At 36.0% G+C, this 19,211-nt stretch overlaps 1 protein-coding gene across 1 annotated transcript in view; it reads right to left on the bottom strand.

The window, feature by feature from the left end:
- LOC127831340 (ATP-dependent DNA/RNA helicase DHX36-like) overlaps positions 1-17,791 on the bottom strand; it is a 51,938-nt gene extending 34,147 nt beyond the window's left edge. The window contains exons 1-10 of the mRNA XM_052356307.1: positions 17,632-17,791; positions 14,257-14,401; positions 10,973-11,156; positions 10,432-10,556; positions 8,364-8,538; positions 7,525-7,562; positions 5,978-6,027; positions 4,287-4,382; positions 3,040-3,173; positions 521-595 (exon numbers count right to left, since the gene is read on the bottom strand). Coding sequence (XP_052212267.1) covers positions 521-595; positions 3,040-3,173; positions 4,287-4,382; positions 5,978-6,027; positions 7,525-7,562; positions 8,364-8,538; positions 10,432-10,556; positions 10,973-11,156; positions 14,257-14,401; positions 17,632-17,716 — 1,107 coding nt within the window. The 5' untranslated portion in view covers positions 17,717-17,791. The remainder of the gene's footprint in view (positions 1-520; positions 596-3,039; positions 3,174-4,286; positions 4,383-5,977; positions 6,028-7,524; positions 7,563-8,363; positions 8,539-10,431; positions 10,557-10,972; positions 11,157-14,256; positions 14,402-17,631) is intronic.
- Between the last annotated feature and the right edge of the window lie 1,420 nt (positions 17,792-19,211).

Genomic DNA, 19,211 nt, shown 5'->3' with positions numbered 1-19,211 from the left:
TTATTTAAAAAGGGTATTTGGATATTGACAAATATATACATATTTATCTCTTTGTTTTTGAAAACTCAACAACTTCATTTAAGAACAAAAAACTTGAATATTTCATAAAAATTATATTAGATTTTTGTTCTCTATTTTTTAACGAAATCCAATGTCAGTTTTCAACATGAATGGCTTTCTACCTCGTATCTTTTAGCCTCATTCTGGGTACACTGGGCTTAATATATGTGCATAAAGTGTTGTCCCAGATGAGCGTAAAGTGTTGTCCCAGATTAGCCTGCGTAAAGTGTTGTCCCAGATTAGCCTGCGTAAAGTGTTGTCCCAGATTAGCCTGTGCAATATGCAGGGACTTTGCAGCTTTAAGGGAAATTTTTGTTTTACGGAAGTCTAATCTATTAAAAATCCAGATTGGGTGGAAAGTATCATCGCAGGCAATAATGTGCAGACTTCACAGGCTAATCTCTGATAATACTTTATTAACACGCATCAAGCCCAGTTTTCCCAGATGGCTTATGTGTACCTGTGTTGTTTTTCCACAGCCTGTTTCACCACTCAATACTACCACCTTGTTGGAGCTTATCAGATCAACAATGGCCTGAAATTAAACCTTTTAGAGATATTTTATGTTTGTAAATGTTGTCAGCATAGTATTTACGTTTGTTGTCTCTAAAAAAATGATTAAAGTGTTTGTGTTTTTGTGTGGATTTATCACAATTTACATTAGTATTTCAGTCATCACAGCAGTATATTTAACCCATTCATGCCCAGTAGACTCGCCCATCCTTCTTAATTGGATCAATTTATTTCCAAAATTAGGGGTGTCAAGTATATTTATTTCTATATTTAGAATATTTCATAAAGAAATTCATTAAAACAAACAGCGCAGACCCAGATGAGACGCCGCATTATGCGGCGTCTCATCTGGGTCTACGCTGTTTGCAATGTCCTTTTTTCAGGACGCTAGGCATAAATGGGTTAAGGGACCTTTTCACAGATTTTAACATATTTTGAAGCTAATCCTTGAACGATTTAATTGATAAATGTAAATCTGGTATAAAATTAAAGAAAGAAAAAAAGCAATCCACAAATGGGCTCGAAGGACTGACCCGTGGAGTTAATACTAGCACTGAAACCACTTGACCATCGGTGCAGACATATGACTAAATGCATTTCATACTCTATATAAGCAATCATCGTAATGTTACAAAATATAACGATTACAACAGAACTTTCCAAATTATACAATTGTTTCGCCTTTGTAATGTGTTATAATTTTCAGGTTTTTAAATCGTCAAAACATGCATCTAATGCATATTTTAGAGCATGGTAAATGTTCAGTATAACTGTTTCCTTGCAAAAGACAACTACAACAAAAATTTGCAAATCTGAAACATTTTTTTCACTTTTGTCATTTTTTCAAATGTGAAAAGGTCCCTTTCACCCTTTCCCACTCAGAAGCAAAGTCAAGATGGCTATGTGCAAACAACATAAAACCAGAACAGCCTGTGAGTAATTTGCAGTCTGTTCAGGTTTTATGCTGTTTGCTGCTCATCAGTATCTTAGAGTTGGAAATAAAGCCTTTAAAACATGAATTTAGTTATAAAGTTATTTAATTAAATTTCATTTTCTAAGTGACTACAAATGAATCAATATACGTATCTAAGTGGTAAAGGGTTAACCTGTTTATCGTTTCCTAGGTAAGCCGATATACAATGACTAAGCGCACTTCCACCAGTAAGTAAGTAACAACTGTATCACAGATAGGAGAAATAGGATATTATAAAATAAGTGATGTTTCCCCAATGAAAATCAAACCTGCGATTGTCAGATTTGTGGCATGGCACTCAACCAGCTGAGCTAACTTGAGGTGCATAACCTCCCTATCCCTCAATTAAAGGCCACCAGAAAAGCTTATTGAAACCAAAATTTTGCAAACTTAAGTACCCTTTTTCTTGAAGATTTGCGTCTTTGAGATAAAGTATGAGATGAAAGTCTTATTTTTTTTATTAATAATTGGTTATTTTTGTTTTAAAAAAAATCTCTGTTTTTTTCACTTTAAAATTTGAGAACAAAGATGGTCTTCCAATTGGGATTTTTTTGTTATTCCCATAGCAATTTATACATAATTCAAAATATCCGTGTACAGGGTCATCCAAGACACACTTCAGAGTAATTATTTTCAAGTCTATCACATAGTTTCAAACAAGATAAAGCAATCAATATTTTTAAGCTTTAAAAACAAAAATTGTGTAATTGAAGTACAGTGTTGAATAACTGTCAATCCAAGATACAAAACTCTGGCAAGGCCCAGAACATGTTATTGTATCACATGGGATTCTTTTAGCCTCGTTCTGGGAAAACTGGTCTTAATGCATGAGCACAAGCAAGTGTCATCCTACATAAGCCTGTGAAGTCTACAGAGGCTTATCAGGGATGATACTTTTCACTTTTATTGGATTTTGGGTTTAAAGGAAGTCTTTTCTAGACAAAACTCCAGTGTAAGTAGAAAGTGTTGTCCCTGATTAGCCTGAGTGGACTGATCTAAGATGACACTTCACGCACATGCATTAAGCTCCATTTTCCCCATGGAAGGCTTATATGGCTTAGTCTAAAAACTATTAATTTGATCTTGATTGCAACCATCAGCTTATTGAGACAATATCAAACACATTGCATGGGTAGGACCAATACTTGCTACTTTCGGAACAGTTGAGAAGGCTCCCAGATAAGTGTTTAAAAGAAGACCATCCTGATCATTAAGATCTCACGAGTCATGTACTGGGATAACTGGGCTTAATTACGCATGTGCGATAAATGTCATCCCAGATAAGCCTGTGCAGTCTTTACAGGCTAATCAAGGACGACACTTTTTATCTAAACTGGATTTTTGTTCAAAAAAGACAACATGTACCTATAAACAAAAAATTCTATAAAAGCGGAGAATGTTCTTCCTGATTAGCCTGTGCCCACTGCATACATTTGCACATGCGTTAAGCCCAATTTCCAACAATGAGGCTCTTTGACACAGACTCCACCCACTTCTCTGTCAGTGTAGGCAGGCAGTTTGTTTCTGAATTCCTGCATGTCCTGGTAAAGTGTGGTCGTCTGTTTGGCAGCAAAGTCAGCAGATATCCTTGCATTGTCCCAGGATGTGGTGGCAGTTTGAAATCCAGCTGCAAGGAGGATCGGGTCAACAGTTTCTTGTTCAATATTCTTCGATTGACATTGAACAATTAACAAATGGTAGTTACATTCATAACGTCCAACATAACTAGAGCTTTGACACAGACGTGACGAATACCGCCACATGCCGCATTGACACAATAATATTTTGCATGTCGTCTTCACAAAAAACAGCGGACACCATGCTCAATTTTTAAAACGCACTAAGTGACCCCTTGACCTAGTTTTTGACCCAGAAAGGCCCATGTTCTAACTTGGCCGTAAGATCATCTCCATAACACTTCTGACCAAGTTTGGTGAAGATCGGATGTAAACTACTTGAATTAGAGAGCGGACACCATGCTGAATGTTAAAAAACGCACTAAGTGACCCCGTGACCTAGTTTTAGGCCCGGAACGGCCCATGTTCAAACTTGTCCTAGAGATCATTTAGATAAAACTTGTGACCAAGTTTGGTGAGGATTGGATGAAAACTACTTGAATTAGAGAGCGGACAACATGGTGATGTTTAAAACGCACTAAGATACCCCGTGACCTAGTTTTTGACCCGGAAAGGCCCATGTTCGAACTTAACCTAGACATCATGTAGATACAACTTCTGACCAAGTTTGGTGAAGATCAGATGAAAACTACTTGAATTAGAGAGCGGACATTTAATACGGACTGACAGACAGACAGACCGACCAACAGACAAGTTCACTCCTATATACCCCCCAAAACTTTGTTTGTGGGGGTAAAATTAACTTCAAAATGAAAGCTATAGAACACTTTTTGTTACATATTTGATGATTCTTCTAAATAATTAAATAACTTTAAGACAACACAGTGACCAACTAAAGAGAATTGACAGACATTTTTTCAAAAGCTATATAAACTTGTTTTACTAAGAAAACTGAGCAAATCAACAGGGAAATCCCATATACTTCACTTTCCGCTTTAGTTGACTTTTCATTTTTTTAATAGGAAGTCTCTTCTTTACATAAATCTAGTTTAGAGGTTAAGTATCACCACAGATTAGAATCTTGGATTACACTTAATGCAGGCGAATTAAGCCAAGTTTTCCCACAACGAGGCTCAATGACTCAACAGCTTGACTGTGCTCACCAATATCACTGTTATCCGATACAAGCAAGTCTTCCCCCATCTGCATTTGGAGAACTTCTGTCACCGTTGGATCTTCATGACTCACATTTGTTGCACCTGGTGTAATTGATCATTGTTCATAATTGTTTATCCATTATTCTACCACGGCACGTGACTTGTTTTCTATATACAAAGAAGGAAAACTACCGTGGGTTATTACCCCAATATACCAACGGATATAAGTATGACGTCACTTTGATTGTCCGCACACTGTTTATGAATGAACACGATGTCATTTGATTTTGATTGTTGTGGTGACGTCGCGTTTTCGCAGAAAATTGGAGGAGATTCGGTTAATATAATTTTCATTTATAACCGTTAAATCGCGGATAACTTATTAATGAAATCGTGTTAGAATCGAAATAATCTACGTGTAAGCGTTGGTTATTGCGGTAATAACCAACGGTATGTCCTTCCGATGCTTGTTATCAAACCACTCGGGCTACGCCCTCGTGGTTTAATTCCTACGCATCGGAACTCCATACCGTTGGTTATTACCGCAATAACCAATGGTCACCCGTCGATTATTTCTTAATTAAACAGCAATTTGAAGTTCTGATGGATAGACATTAACCCTTTACCACTCGGATACCCATTTTGACGTGTTTGTCGTCCCTTAGAAAACCATGTTTAATAAAGACCTTGTTTACTTATGTTTAAAATACTTAATTTTCCACTCTAAGATACTTATGAGCAGCAAACAGCATAAAACCTTAACAGACTGCGAGCTACTCACAGGCTGTTTTGGTTTTATGCTGTTTGCATATAGACCTTTTCACTTTGCTTCTGAATAAGAAAGAGTTAAACAGAGTAGTCTATGGACTTACTATATCTAGTTAAATTATTTCAACTCTGGCATGATTTATTAAACAGATGTGAAATCTAAAGGAGAAGTATATTTTACTTTGCTGATTTTGATTATTTGTCCATAAAAGCGGTACAAGTATTATATTTAAAAAAAACGTATTTCACAGCAGTGGGTATAAGTGTAAAATACAATAAGATTAACATGTTTTATTTTATGCTTTCTGGTGGTTTATAGAGAAATATCAGTGAATTAAAACTGATAATTTCACTGTTTCAAACAATGAAAATTATCAGTGAAAATTATCGATAATTTTCACTGTTTGTTAAATGACGTCATTTTTTTGACGAAATGACGTCATTTACCCCAGTGAAATTCTTTCGTTAAAATCTTTAACAATGTATATAAACTGAGAAAAAAAGCATAAAATAAAAAGAAAATTTGTTGGGTTCGGTGGATTATCGATTTTAATTCACTCGTGATCATATAAAATATATATTTTCTATTATCACTCGTGAATTAAAATCGATAATCCACCGAATCCAACAAATATCCTATATGTCTTTCCTAAAAGAGCCTCACTCTGGCAAACGAGGTGAAATGTAATTGCAGATTAGCCAGTGCAGTTTGTACAGGCTAATCAGGGACAAAACTTTCAGCCTTAACTGGATTTTTCGCTACTTACAGACTTCATCAAAGCAAAAAATTCCACTTAAGAAAAAAGTGTCGTCCCCTATTAGCATGTGAGGTCTGCACAGGCTAATCTGGGCTAACATTTTTAGCACATGCATAAAGCCCCATTTTCCTAGGCGCGGCCCAAATGTATTTTTCAGATTTTAGCACTTACTTCCAGAACTGGGCCCCTCACTTTCAACCTCTTCTTCATATTCCTCCAAGCTGTAAATATGGATACAACGAGATTTCAGTATATACTTAGTGTATTGTAACAAACATTAAATTGGCATTTACCGCAAAGGGTACTACTAAGTAAAGAAAACACCATGCCAATGATACAGGTTTTTACTTATGCGTAAAATGTCCCTCCCAATGAAAGTCGAATAAGGCTTAACCTGGTCCTTGAAATCAATTATGACAAGAGCTGTACAAGTTGTAATGCTCAGGGCAATCCCTGCCTATCACAATTGTTGCTAAATTATACCATTTTTTTGAAAGTTGCCTTAAATATTTAAATTGGCAAAAACTAGCAGCTTTTTAAAAATATATGTATATTGTTTCAGGAAACTGAAGACATTTTTTATTTTTTATTTTTTTTGTCATAATTTTTATTTGCCCCCAATGTCAACAGTTTACTGTATCTGAAAATAATTGAAAACGCAGTCACTAAGTATGACTTTAACTCTCGTGTCAGCAAGTGGCTTGACACATAGTTAATATGAAGCTGTTTATCTGGCTGTAAAATACAGTAGCTACTTGCAATTTAAAATGGCTTATATTAATTTGTTAAAATGGCAATAAAAGCCAAATATTGTCCAGTGAGAGCCAAAGTGATTGAATAATTTTGCTGATTTAAGTGTAATATATTTTTCTGTCGGTGACCTTACAAATGACTTCAAAGATGGGCTCGAAGTTTCTATGTTAGTAAAGTTTCATCGCCCTTGTACCCATAAAGTTTCAGTTAAATGCTGCACAAATCCAAAAAATCTTTTTTGCTGAGAGCTTTAATCGGATGATGTAAGTAAAAAAATAAATATATAGCTAACATGTAAATTCATATATTAGTAAAATTTCATCCTTTTTTGTAAGTGCAATAATTTTTAAATTCAATAAAAATCCAAAAATGAAATTACTTTGCTTAAAAAACTTAAGCTAAATTATAGATGTATAGATTAAAATCTATGTTCGACAGAAACAGACTCATTCAGTTTTTCATATATGTTTTTAATTTGTTTTCTTTGACCTAATGTCGTCTTTGACAAAGATTAGTAATAAGATCAGAATGCAAAATTATTTTTGAAGAAAAATGACATTTTGGACACAAATTTGATATTGCTTTAGAATTTCTTTCAAAAAATAGGTGGAAATATTATGATCAAAAAGTATTACCTTTATAAATGTATCATCATTAAACTGATTAAACATGTCTGACCCAGGTCACAAAGGACGAGAAAAAAGAATGTACATGTACATGTAAATCAATAAGCTTCAGTCATGTGTTTTTGAGTAAGTAACTGTTGGCATAGTTCTAAGCTCAATACAAATTGGAATGTATGTCTCCTTAATTATTTTTTTGAATAATATTCTAATATTTTTAAGTGAAACACATTGTTTTACCGCAAAATTTGACAATCATTGTTAAACTTAATGACCATTTTGGGGGACCAAACCTTGACATTTACAGGCACTTGTAAAATGAACACAAATAAAGATAATTACCTATCGTCATCTTCACTTTCCTCACTATATCTGTTTGACTGAAAATCAGAGACAGAACATTTGTTCTTACTATTATTGCATTGTACAAAGTGAAATCAGGTTTGGATGCAAAAGACATTTAATTATTTCCTTCAATATGTATTCTAGTTGGTTGGCAGTTATCTTAATTATTATGGCATAACTTATTTATTTTTAACAAATGCCTAAATTTACACTTAGAATTGGTGATTACCAAATAAAATTCATATGTTTTAAGACAATGGGTTTATGCTTAAATGTCACTAAATTTACGTTTATAAATGACCTGAATGTTACCTAGGAATACCCAAAGTGACAAGCTTATTCTCAAATAAAAATATTGACCAATGAGAAAGTGTGTAACTTCAGAGACCTTATTTCTATTGGTTAAAGTGACCAAAGCTTATTCTCAAATCAAAATATTGACCAATGAGAAAGTGTGTAACTTCAGAGCACTTATTTCCATTTGGTTAAATTGACCAATGAGAAAGTGTGTAACTTCAGAGCATTTATTTCCATTGGTTAAATATATGAGCCTTGTTCTGGGAAATCTAGGCTTAATGCCTGTGCATGAAGAGTCATCCCAAATAAGACTGTGCAGTCTGCACAGGCTCATCAGGGACAATACTCTACGTTTTCATACAATTTTTTTGTTAAAAGGATGCCACTTCCCAACAAAAAGCCAGTCTGGTGGAAAGCGTTGTACATGCGTTAAGCCCCATTTTCCAAAGCAAGGCTTATACAAGGTTAAGTCTACGATAAAACTAATGAACCTTCATGGGGCCTGTTGCCTATAGGCTAAGTACACAGTTAAGACTGACCTGATCTGCCATTCTTCGCTCAGCTTTCTCCTTGGACTCTCCAACATAGTACATGCCTATCTGTTTGCCACTTAAACCAGGTGGCCTGTTCCCCCTCCCATGTCCCACATCACAGCTTGCTGAACCTTGAAGTCCGTCATAGTTTTCCTCTTCAGCTGGGCTCAATCTGCTATTTCTGAAAGTTAAAAGGTTAAAGATCTGTAAATGGTCAGATATTTATAACATGATGACATCTTTAGCCTACTTGATCACTGGTATATAAGTCGTCTATTAACACTAGGTGCAGTATGTAGCCACGGCACATTGGCTTATATCTCCTCACAGGTACACATATATATAGCTGGGGCAGATGTGAGCAAGCGTTGATTATTTTTGCTCAGAAAACTCCAGTGGTATGAACGAGATTTGAAACAGGAAACTTCCGATTCCTAGACCAGCATCCATCAATAAGCCCACTGCCCCAAGTTCTAAATTTTATGCAACCACAAAAAACAGCACAAACTTTTATTTTTGAGTCAAATATAAACATTTAACTTGATTGATCACATTGAAATGGTTTAATAAGTCTACACATCTTGTTTTTGTCCAAATTTGATTTCCTCTCAAGCCACACTACCAGCCACAATTCTTTATTTACCAAAAATCAAAATCACCATTAAATTGTTACCGTAATTATTCATATTTTGGTGGACTTTCTAAAGTGTACAAGATGCTGTGTTTACAACATTTATGCTCTCAGAGGAAGCCTTGTCAGTATTGATTGAATGGCTCATTTGAGTAAGTCTTAGTCCAAAAGTAGGTCTATGTCAAGCAGGGCTTTTTTTTCTTGATTTGGGGAAAGGGCCCTGCCTTCTGTTTTAGGGAAAAAATTATCGACAAAAATGAAAAAGGGAAACAAATGCTATAGTTAGCTTGAAATTTTGGGAAAATTTCATCATTTTTAAGAAATTTTCTTTGGGAAAGGGGCCTTTCTTTTTCGGGAAAGTGGACTTTATAAGGCCCTTGCTAAAGAAGGAAAACAAGTCCTGTCAAGGTAAATATGGGATAAATAAGATGTGGGAGTGTTGGTAGTATTCAGGTTCGACAAAATGCGTCATTTTGTTTTTTACCAAAAATATGGACATTCTGTATTAGTATACATGTAGGTCCAACAGTAAGTCCATATCATGGTCAAAGTGAGGTATGTGTGATGTTGGTATGTTGACACAACAAAAGCTTTGTAAGAAATATAATTAATGCTATATGCAACTTGTCAATTTGTGTTAACCTCTTAATTAAAGACAGAAGAAAGATCAAATAAATGAACAGCATCAGTAGATGCCAGGAGCACACAATGGTGAACTAGCAGACAATTTGAGTAAAAAAGCTTAACGTCTTTTAAAAACGTTCGGGTCATAATTTGAGTATGGATCAATAAAAGTTATACATATACAGTATATTGTTGTTTTGGGGGTTACGAGAGGAGGTCATAAGATATGGCTGTTACTGGCTGGAAGATAAGTTGCCAACAGAAAATTTCGTAGTGTTCAGATTACTATGTACCAAAGCAGCTAAGAGGAGATAAACATAGTTTTGACAAGTTTTGCATTTAAAGAATTTTTCTTTTTAAAGAGCATTGATTTAGAGATGAATGCATATTGTTTTAACGTTACAGTGATCATAACTAGCTCCAACAATTCGTTCGTGTACCGGTAAATTTTGAACTAGGCTTGCTCAAGATTTCTGTTTCATGACCTAGCTTGCTTGCAACATATTTTCTGTTTCCTTATATGATATTTGCTTTGGGAAAACTGTGCATGTGCAAAAAGTGACGTCTCAGATTAGCTTCTGCAGTCTGCACAGAAAAATATGGGAAGACACTTTCACTTTTTATGGAATTTTTCATTAAAAGGCAGTCTGTATCTTCTTAACAAAAATCATTTCTAGGCGAAGAGCTTTTCTTGACTGCACAGGCTAATCTGGCAGCACACTTAAGGCACATGCATAATGCCCTGTTTTTCCGAGCTTGGCTCGTTTAAACATTCTTTCTTGCTTGAATTTTGTTTTTAATGTTTCATACCACAACTACCTGCCATCATCACGTTCCTCTGTGTATCTATCAGGCTGGGGAGGACATTCTCTGCTTGCCTGGATATCATGGAGTAGACTGGTTATGACCCTCTTCTGATCCCCTTGCAAGGTCACAGCTGCTCTCTGGGATAAACATGGAAAAAATATAACGTTACGTCTTTTTGAAAGGAAAAGTCATAAATCTGCATAGAAAAATGCAAACATGGAAAGCAATGAATCGGTATACGCATTATGAGGAAAGTGTCTGACAGTTTTTCTTTTACTGATATCATTATCATATTGATAATGCATGTGTGTAAACTGTTGTCCCAGATAATCATGCGCAGTTCACACAGGTTTACCTGGAATGACACTTTCCTCTTACATTGTATATGGCATTGTTCGCTTAAAAGATTACCCTTCTTAGTAAAAATGGAGTTTAGGCAGAAAGTGTTGTCCCTCATTAGCCTGTGATGACTGAACAGGTTAATCTGGGACAACACTTTAATCACATACATTAAGCAATTTTTTTAACTGATCAGGGACTAAAACATGTCTACCTGGTCTTTTATCCTTTGTTCAGTTTTCTGTTTTGACAACTGTGCGTAGTACATGCCTATGTCCTTGCCCTTTAACCCTGGGGGTCTGCCCCCTCTTCCTCGACCCCCATGACCCCTCGCAGACCCTCGCGATCTGTAAGAGTCATCACCCTCTGATGGGCCCCATCGGTTTACTTTTTTGTCTCTGTTGGGAGGCAAATAATGCATGTTAGCCTTGTTTTGGGAAAAAAGGGTTTATTGCATGTACATAGTGTCCGCACAGGCTGATGTGGGATGCATTTTGGTCTAGATTATAAATACCATAAATGCAGAAAGTGTCCTGACTGCACAGGCTAATCTGGTACAACATTTTATGCACATGCATTAAGCCAAATTTCCCAGAACGAGGTTCAAATAAAAAAGGCACTTAAAAAGGCATCGATTGTACTTTCAAATAGTTAATGATAGCTTCTCACAAAAAACTACCAAGATCTTCTTTCTAAACAATAATTTTATAATGTCTTTCTTGGACGCAAACACAAAAGTGGAAAATATATCCTGGATCTTAGTTTCTAAAATCACTTAAGACCAGGGATCATATTTTCCCGCAACATCAATCGGTCCGGATTTAAATGGGGAAAAAAGTGTCCGAAAATTTATATCCGAAATCATGACAAATTACGTTAAAATATATACCATTGATTTTGTTATTCATGAAGATGGTATAATAAATGTACAAGTTAAATTCCCTTAGGAATTATTTTTAAACGGAACATACCAGTTTTCTCATTTTGTTTTATCATTTGCTATTTCATTGACATTGGTTGTTTCGTGCGCTGTTTTATCTGACTGTTTTTCATCGTTGTCAATATTAGTCTGTGTTAATCTATACAGATGTTTTAAATCGTTGTCAACTCGATAATAGCCTACAAACATGCATTGAACCAAACAAATGTCTGTGCGTAGGTTTGTTACTGACAATAACAAAACCAATAGTTAAGAAATAATTCGTGTACGTTATAGTTTGTAGTCGAATAACCCACGGCCGATAGTTAAGATGCGTTGGGATTAAATGATTTGAAACCACGCATATAAACTTTCGCTCGTCTGTTATTCAACAACAAACAATAAAGAACACGAATTATTTCGATTCTAACACGATTTTTACTGAAGATTTATACAATGTATATTATTTTTCTTGTGTACTATTTTATGTGAAGTTCCGCCCATAAAAATAACTTTCGGCTGTTCTGTCGATCAGATCCGCGACTTTTATTTATTTATTGCCGAATTATTACGCTAGTGGAAAATGTATCGGCATATTTTGTTTAATTACAGCGCGTGCTTTCAGTGTATAAGGTCCGCCCACAATTATTGCAGAATATCCGATTTTCTTCTTTGTTTATAAGACAGTTTACTGTATCATGCATGAAATGCACAATTTCCACGAGGATAACATCGAGGTTTGTATCTCCGAAGTAACTGTCAACGATTTTATCCCGACTACACCTTACGGTGTGTGTGTATTTCCATGTTTATGAGGTCCCTCCGCGCCAGAGGCTGCATTAGGTGAGGACCCGGAGTGTGTCCCAGCACTCCTTCCTAATTTTAGACTCACGAAAGTGGGGACGAATTTTGAATGATAGCTGCAATTTCCAGCTATTTATTGTTTTTACTGAAAGATTTTTAATTTAGGCGTGGTCTTGTGCTGTGGGGGGAAAGCGGAGTACCCGGAGGAAACCCACCTGTCCGGTATGGTGACCACCAACCAGACTCACATGCGCCGGGAACGGGAATCGAACCCGGGTCGCCTAGGTGAGAAGCGAGCGTGCTAACCACTGCGCTAGCCGAACAGCCAATTACACCTTACGGACCGATTGTGCTAGGTATAAGCCAGTGAAATTATCGATTGATATTGACACGGGTTTATTCACGCGTGACTTATACACAGCCGCGCGAATCTTTGCTGCTTGGGGCCATACTCTGATACTAGTCGGCTGACGTGCAATAATCTGGTCCTGACCAATTTAGAGACTGCAGCAAATGGTTCATCACACCTAACCGAGATAAGAATGTAATTAGGGTGTGCACTGTGTACTCGATTTCATGACATGGGAATTTTAGCAAACAGAATCAAACCGACTGTTTGGGATTTTCAATCGGTCTTTCATGACCTCAATCGGTCTAGGACCGACAAAACCGACAAAAATATGATCCCTGCAAGACATAGTTCTGGACAATATATGTAGAAGTGGACAGCAATTCATGATTTCGTATAAAATGTAGAATGTATGCGGCCCTTTTATAGTCACATAATTATGGACAAGCTTCAGGTTTAAAAAAATGTTTAAGTAACAATGACATTTTGTTGTATGAAGAGTTAAAGTAAGCATCAAAGGAGTGAAATTTATTGAGGTGACATGATGTATTGATAATCTTTACATGAATTTAAAGAGGGGTAAGCTGTTAAGACTTTATAAAGACCAATGTGCCCAAAAGTCGCCATAACTGTGGTCTAACTGTCCTCACTATATTCTTCATGTTGGAAGTGGTTGAACATTCTGAACAGTTATTTGTCAGTGATATCATATGAGCATGATGTGGCAATTAAGAAGGAGAATCTTAAACCTCAAGAGTGACAAGTTTTTTTTTATCTTGTCATAGTTTTACCATTAGCATCTTTAACCAACTCATTCTGCTGGATAAGGCTCATGCTTTGCACCGACTGTAAGTTATCCATTTCCAATTAAAATATGTATTCAGAGGAACTTATATTAGTAGAAACCTCAAAGAAAGACCCAAGATTCACAAATAACTTTCAAACTGCAAATGATACCTGAGCCCTATGTGCACACTGGTCTAAAATAAAAACAAGAGATGTGTTTGTCAGAAACACAATGCCCCCTATTGCGCCGCTTTGAAGCAATATCTTTGACCTTGAAGGATGACCTTGACCTTTCACCACTCAAAATGTGCAGCTCCATGAGATACACATGCATGCCAAATATCAAGTTGCTATCTTCAATAATGCAAAAGTTATTGCAAAACTTTAACGGTACCATTGGGTTAAAGTTTTGGGACACACACAATGAATGAATGAATGAATAAATGACACACAGACAGACAGACATGCCCAAAACAATATGCCCCTGATCTTTCGATCCGGGGGCATAAAAACAACAACACATGTACATTTAAAGCTATGAGATAAATACAGATATAAAATATTCTCAATTGGTTTAACAATTTCAGCCAACAAAGATACTATTCATCTTTATTCATATTCTCCAGCTTAAACACCTAACCTTTCATCTTCCCTATTCCGACCCCTGTGGTAGTTCCTGCGACCCCTGTTGACATGATTACCACTGTGACGACCTCCAGACTGGTGACCCCACTGCCGACCTGGCTCTTTCTCATCCCAGCCTTCTGCTCCTTGACCTGCCATCACTGAAATTAGTCATTGAAATTACTTAATTAGCAGTGTTTCAAATCATAACATAGTTCTAAATTGTTCCAAGTTTGGCTGCTTCAGTAACCATAGTGCTTGTTCTTTAAAAGTAGTAGAAAATCTGCTTTATCATAAACTATTTTCTAACATTTGCGTACATTATTTGTGATGTTGGTGGCCAGTTAGGCAATTGACCGGTCTCAGGTCGTTTTGCCCTTAATCCTGTTCGCCCTCTGTTCCCGCGTCGTTTCGCCCCGGGTCGTTTCGCCCTTACAAGTGGGTTGTTTCGCCCTTATTTAATTCTTATGTAATAATAGGCTTTTGTAAATGATTCTTTCGCTCCGAAAAGTATTTGTTTAACATATATGGAAAATTAAGATTTTTAATACAAATTTGATTATTAATTGCAAATTTGATGTTTGCTCAATTATCCGTTTGATTTTAATTGCAATTAATTAACAGAAACATTATGATTCATTGTGTTACAAACGAAAAGTATAACGATTAATTAGTTTGGCAGAGGTATGATGCTTTGATTTGCCAATTAAAATAATTTTGGGACCAATTTAACAATTAGCAAACACACTTAGATCGGAAGACGTGTGATCAGATGATTGACTAATTACTAGCACAGAAACATCAAAAGGAGACATTATAAAGGTGTAATATTGTTTTTATAAACTTTAAGCCAGTTTGCATCTTTTGATCTCAAGATATTCGCCGCAAGTGTATATAAAAAGCAACTTGACTATGGCATCATCATTCGTGATTTTATATTTCGACACGTTCTTATGGCTGACGAACTGTGTATTTCGTGTGATTAGATAGTGACACCTCGCCAACATGCCATCACATGTGATTTATATGATAGATGGCAATATCAGACATGTGATACAGGTATGAGATGCTTATATATTTTATTATATTCTGCATGTTGTCGTTGCTGTCCACATGTCATTATTTTCCCTTTCAATATTTAAATGAATATTTCTGTTAATGTCTGCCGTATATTATGTAAACAGGGAAATAGATTGGACTAATTTTGTAAAAATAAAATGACATATATTCCGATATAACATGTAATTCCATGCTGAACATTTCCTTGCATTGAAAGCGCAAAGGTGTTCACATTGTTGTCTGCAGTTAATGATATTTACTGTAATAAGCGTTAGGTTTTTACATAATTTGTCCCATCATTACGAGTATGATAGTGTATATCAGCAGGGTTTTCATTAGGATTCTTTGTAGCAGGCTTTAGAGTCATTTGAGGAGGCCAACCTGGGGGGGGTCCGGGGGCATGCTTCCCCTGAATTTTTTTTAAATAAAGGTGCCAAATCGTGGCTTCTGAGCGATTTTGGGCACATATTTTACATTACTTTCCTCAGTTAAAATAGAGGATATTAATGTGAATTGTTAAGTCCTCAGGTTGCATCAACTCTCAGGGGTGTCAATTGTCCCAAATTTGAAATCCTGAAAAGAAAATCTGGCTGCCGATAGGGCCCACGGTGGGTTCAGGGCACACCCTGGACAGGGGGCCAGAGGCCCCCGGAAGCACCTGCAATTTAGCTTATTTGAAACAAAGAAATCGCTTCTCCTGAGCTTTAAGACACCTGTATTTTTAAGAGATTCAAAACAGAAAAAAATACTTTGGCTAGCAAATATCACAATCTATTTCTTTAAATTTTCATGTAGATGCATGGGTCTGAGGTGGAATGTCCCCGTCGGGGACGAAGGGCCCGGGCCCTAGCTTAATGTATAATTTCTGTGCAGTACATAACATGTATTCTTTACAGCAATAATGAAAATCTAAATTAAACAAACACTGCAAATTTTAACATTTTAATAAGTTGTAACTTCCAATAATGACAATGACATTTCAAAATATATAACTAAACCAATTTAAATGACTAGTCCACAAGTAGTTATTGCAAATAAGACTCACCCTCCTGTAAAATGTGGTAACAAATAAATCCACTTACCGCTCGGAGGATCAAAACTCCGCGGAGAAACCAAACATCAACTAAATCTGTCGAAAATCGAATAAAAAACGAAATGTTAGTGTAGCAGGAAAGTGCATTTATCCGGAGGTTCGGGTAAATGATATAACGTTAACAAGATAACTTCAACAGCGAACTATCGTTCTTACTCAAAACACAAACGAAAAAGTCGTTTATTTTTCTCTTTTTTTTTGACATATTCAATTGTTGACTTTGTCACAGTTTGTGACCTTGAATCAAAGTCGTACAGTCTCGTTACCCGCTCCGTGATTGGACAATTATATCGATTGGACTAATGAGAAAGGAGTTAACATATATCGGTTAAGGTTGTTTACATTTGTACTTCCGTTTCAGACAATTAGTTTATTAACGAATACTAAATATCTCGTCATCGTCGTGAAAATTTGCCGATGTTTTTTTTTTAAATTTTCTTTCTGAATTTGAGCCGGCCTGAATAACATTTGAGGCGGTCAAATCGGCCGCCGGCCGCCTCCTAATGAAAACCCTGATCAGGTTCTTCTGTTTAGGTATATCATCCAGGGAGTATCACCAGGCCCGTAAATCACAGCTCGAACTGCATTTAATATGCAGACCGTGCCATCGTCAGATAATATAATACTGTATTAAACAATATCCCATTCAGCTTCCGACAAGCCTAAGATAAATCCTTTAATATCGCTATACGTATAAAAATTAGGGCGAAACGACCCAGGAATTAAGGCGAAACGACCCAGGGCAAACGTGACTTAAGGTGCAACGACTCGGGGCTAATGGGATTTAGGGCGAAACGACCCGGATTCCAATTGACCAGGATGTAAGAATAGTCCATAAAAACGTTTTTCCAAAGCCTTTGATAATTTTTGCTATGGCGGCTCTCGGAAGCTGAGAGTTGAATTATTGCAATTAGATCATAGTTAAAAGTAAGAAATGCGATTGTCCGAAATTCCATATGTCCGATAGAATGACAGTCAACACTTTCTAACATTTGCGTACATGATTTGTGATGTTGGTGGCCAATTAGACAATTGACCAGGATGTAAGAATAGTCCATAAAAACATTTTTTCCAAAGCCTTTGATAATTTTTGCTATGGCGGCTCTCGGAAGCTGAGAGTTGAATTATTGCAATTAGATCATAGTTAAAAGTAAGAAATGCAATGGTCCGAAATCCCATTTGTCCGATAGAATGACAGTCAACACTTAGTTGCATATGTTAAGGCGTGCCGACGTTTACCTGAAAATACTCTATGTGAGTCCAAACGAAAAGCGATCTTCGTCAAGCACTGAATTGTAAAGAATCTACAAAGACTTTTAGACATAGAGATGACTGTTCTACTTATTGTCCGATTGTGTGGTCATCCAGATAGTATATGCACTACAGCAGACATAACGGTGTTATTCAAAACGGCCAACAAGTGAAAAAAACTTCTCCAAACATAGTATACATGACAAACACATACGGACTTAAAGTTAAGATACTTTTTCTTCTTCCTTATTGTACGGACACCATCTGGCGTATCCTGGTACAGGATGCATTATTTAAAATGTTAAATCAAAATATTATTTAAAATCGAATATTGCCCTAAATATAATTGAAAATACAACTAAATATACTTGATAATAAGAAGTAATTAAAATGAAAAGCATTATGTGGGTCGACAAAAATAGCCTCAGTGGGGGCGGGGGAAGTTTACAAGCACTGAAATATATTTTAATCATTGCGAGATGAGTCTCCAGCAAAAGTAATATATATATATATATATAATACAATGTTACAAGAACGTTGATGTGTGCACAAATAGGAACATATATATGTATAAGGAAAATATTTTTTGAAGACAATGCAGAACGTTTTCTTTTTCGCCTAGTAAACGTATTTTTTTTTAACAAATACGAAAATAATAGTTTTTCTTACTGGCAAAAATTGTCTCCAATATTGTATTGGCTCTCGGTTAATTTCAATTATGGTCAATGTCTGGCTTAGACAGCTAAGCCGAAAAAAACTTGACTTGTTGTGGTGTTCAAATTGATTGTGTTGATTATGTTACCTCGTATTTTACGTGCATTCTGGCAAATGTTATCTCAATGCGGGCTCGTTACATACATATATGAGGATATCCTCACAAAATGCTTCTGAGGACGGTAAATTCGGAATTTTCAATTATCGACCCTCGTTATACCATCGGCATTTTAGCCAGATGCATTTCAAGGCATTCGCTAATGACTTAAAATTGACTACGTAACCTTATTGACTAGTTATTAAATATAGACGTGCTTTTTTCGGCGTTGTGTTCTATTTCGTAGATTTTACAGAAAATTATATGTAACAATATAATTACGCGAACTCAATTCGCCCTGATGACGAACATTAGTTTACATACTGGCAGATCTTTACGGATTTGGATAAACTTTCATTCCGATAAGCATGTGTGTGTGTGTGCGTAGATTTCTCTGTCAGCCCAAGACTACGAACGGTACCCTTGCTGTTATGCTTGTTATGCTTGTTATGTCACTTGTCCTCTCTTAAAAAAGTATTTTAGTCTTCAAGTTGACAAATATTTGATATGTTCAATGAACCACAATATCGTAAATGTGATTTTTTGAAATGTTGAAAATTGAGAGAATTTATAACACGACCATTGCTAAAGTCAAATATGACGTGTTCGTGTCCATGTCAAATGTCTTCGACGCATTTGCGAATTCAGTGGATATCGAACACCTATTTTTTTAATGCATGTAAGTTTAGAACCAAACATTTATTTACATAAAAATTGAGCCATTATATTTGATACTCAAAGATTGCGCAAGCTGAAT

This window comes from Dreissena polymorpha, chromosome 5 (genome assembly GCF_020536995.1).
Source record: "Dreissena polymorpha isolate Duluth1 chromosome 5, UMN_Dpol_1.0, whole genome shotgun sequence".
Classification (NCBI taxonomy): domain Eukaryota; kingdom Metazoa; phylum Mollusca; class Bivalvia; order Myida; family Dreissenidae; genus Dreissena; species Dreissena polymorpha.
Note: the sequence above shows the minus strand (reverse complement) of the source record. Positions and strands in the feature narration are given on the sequence as shown.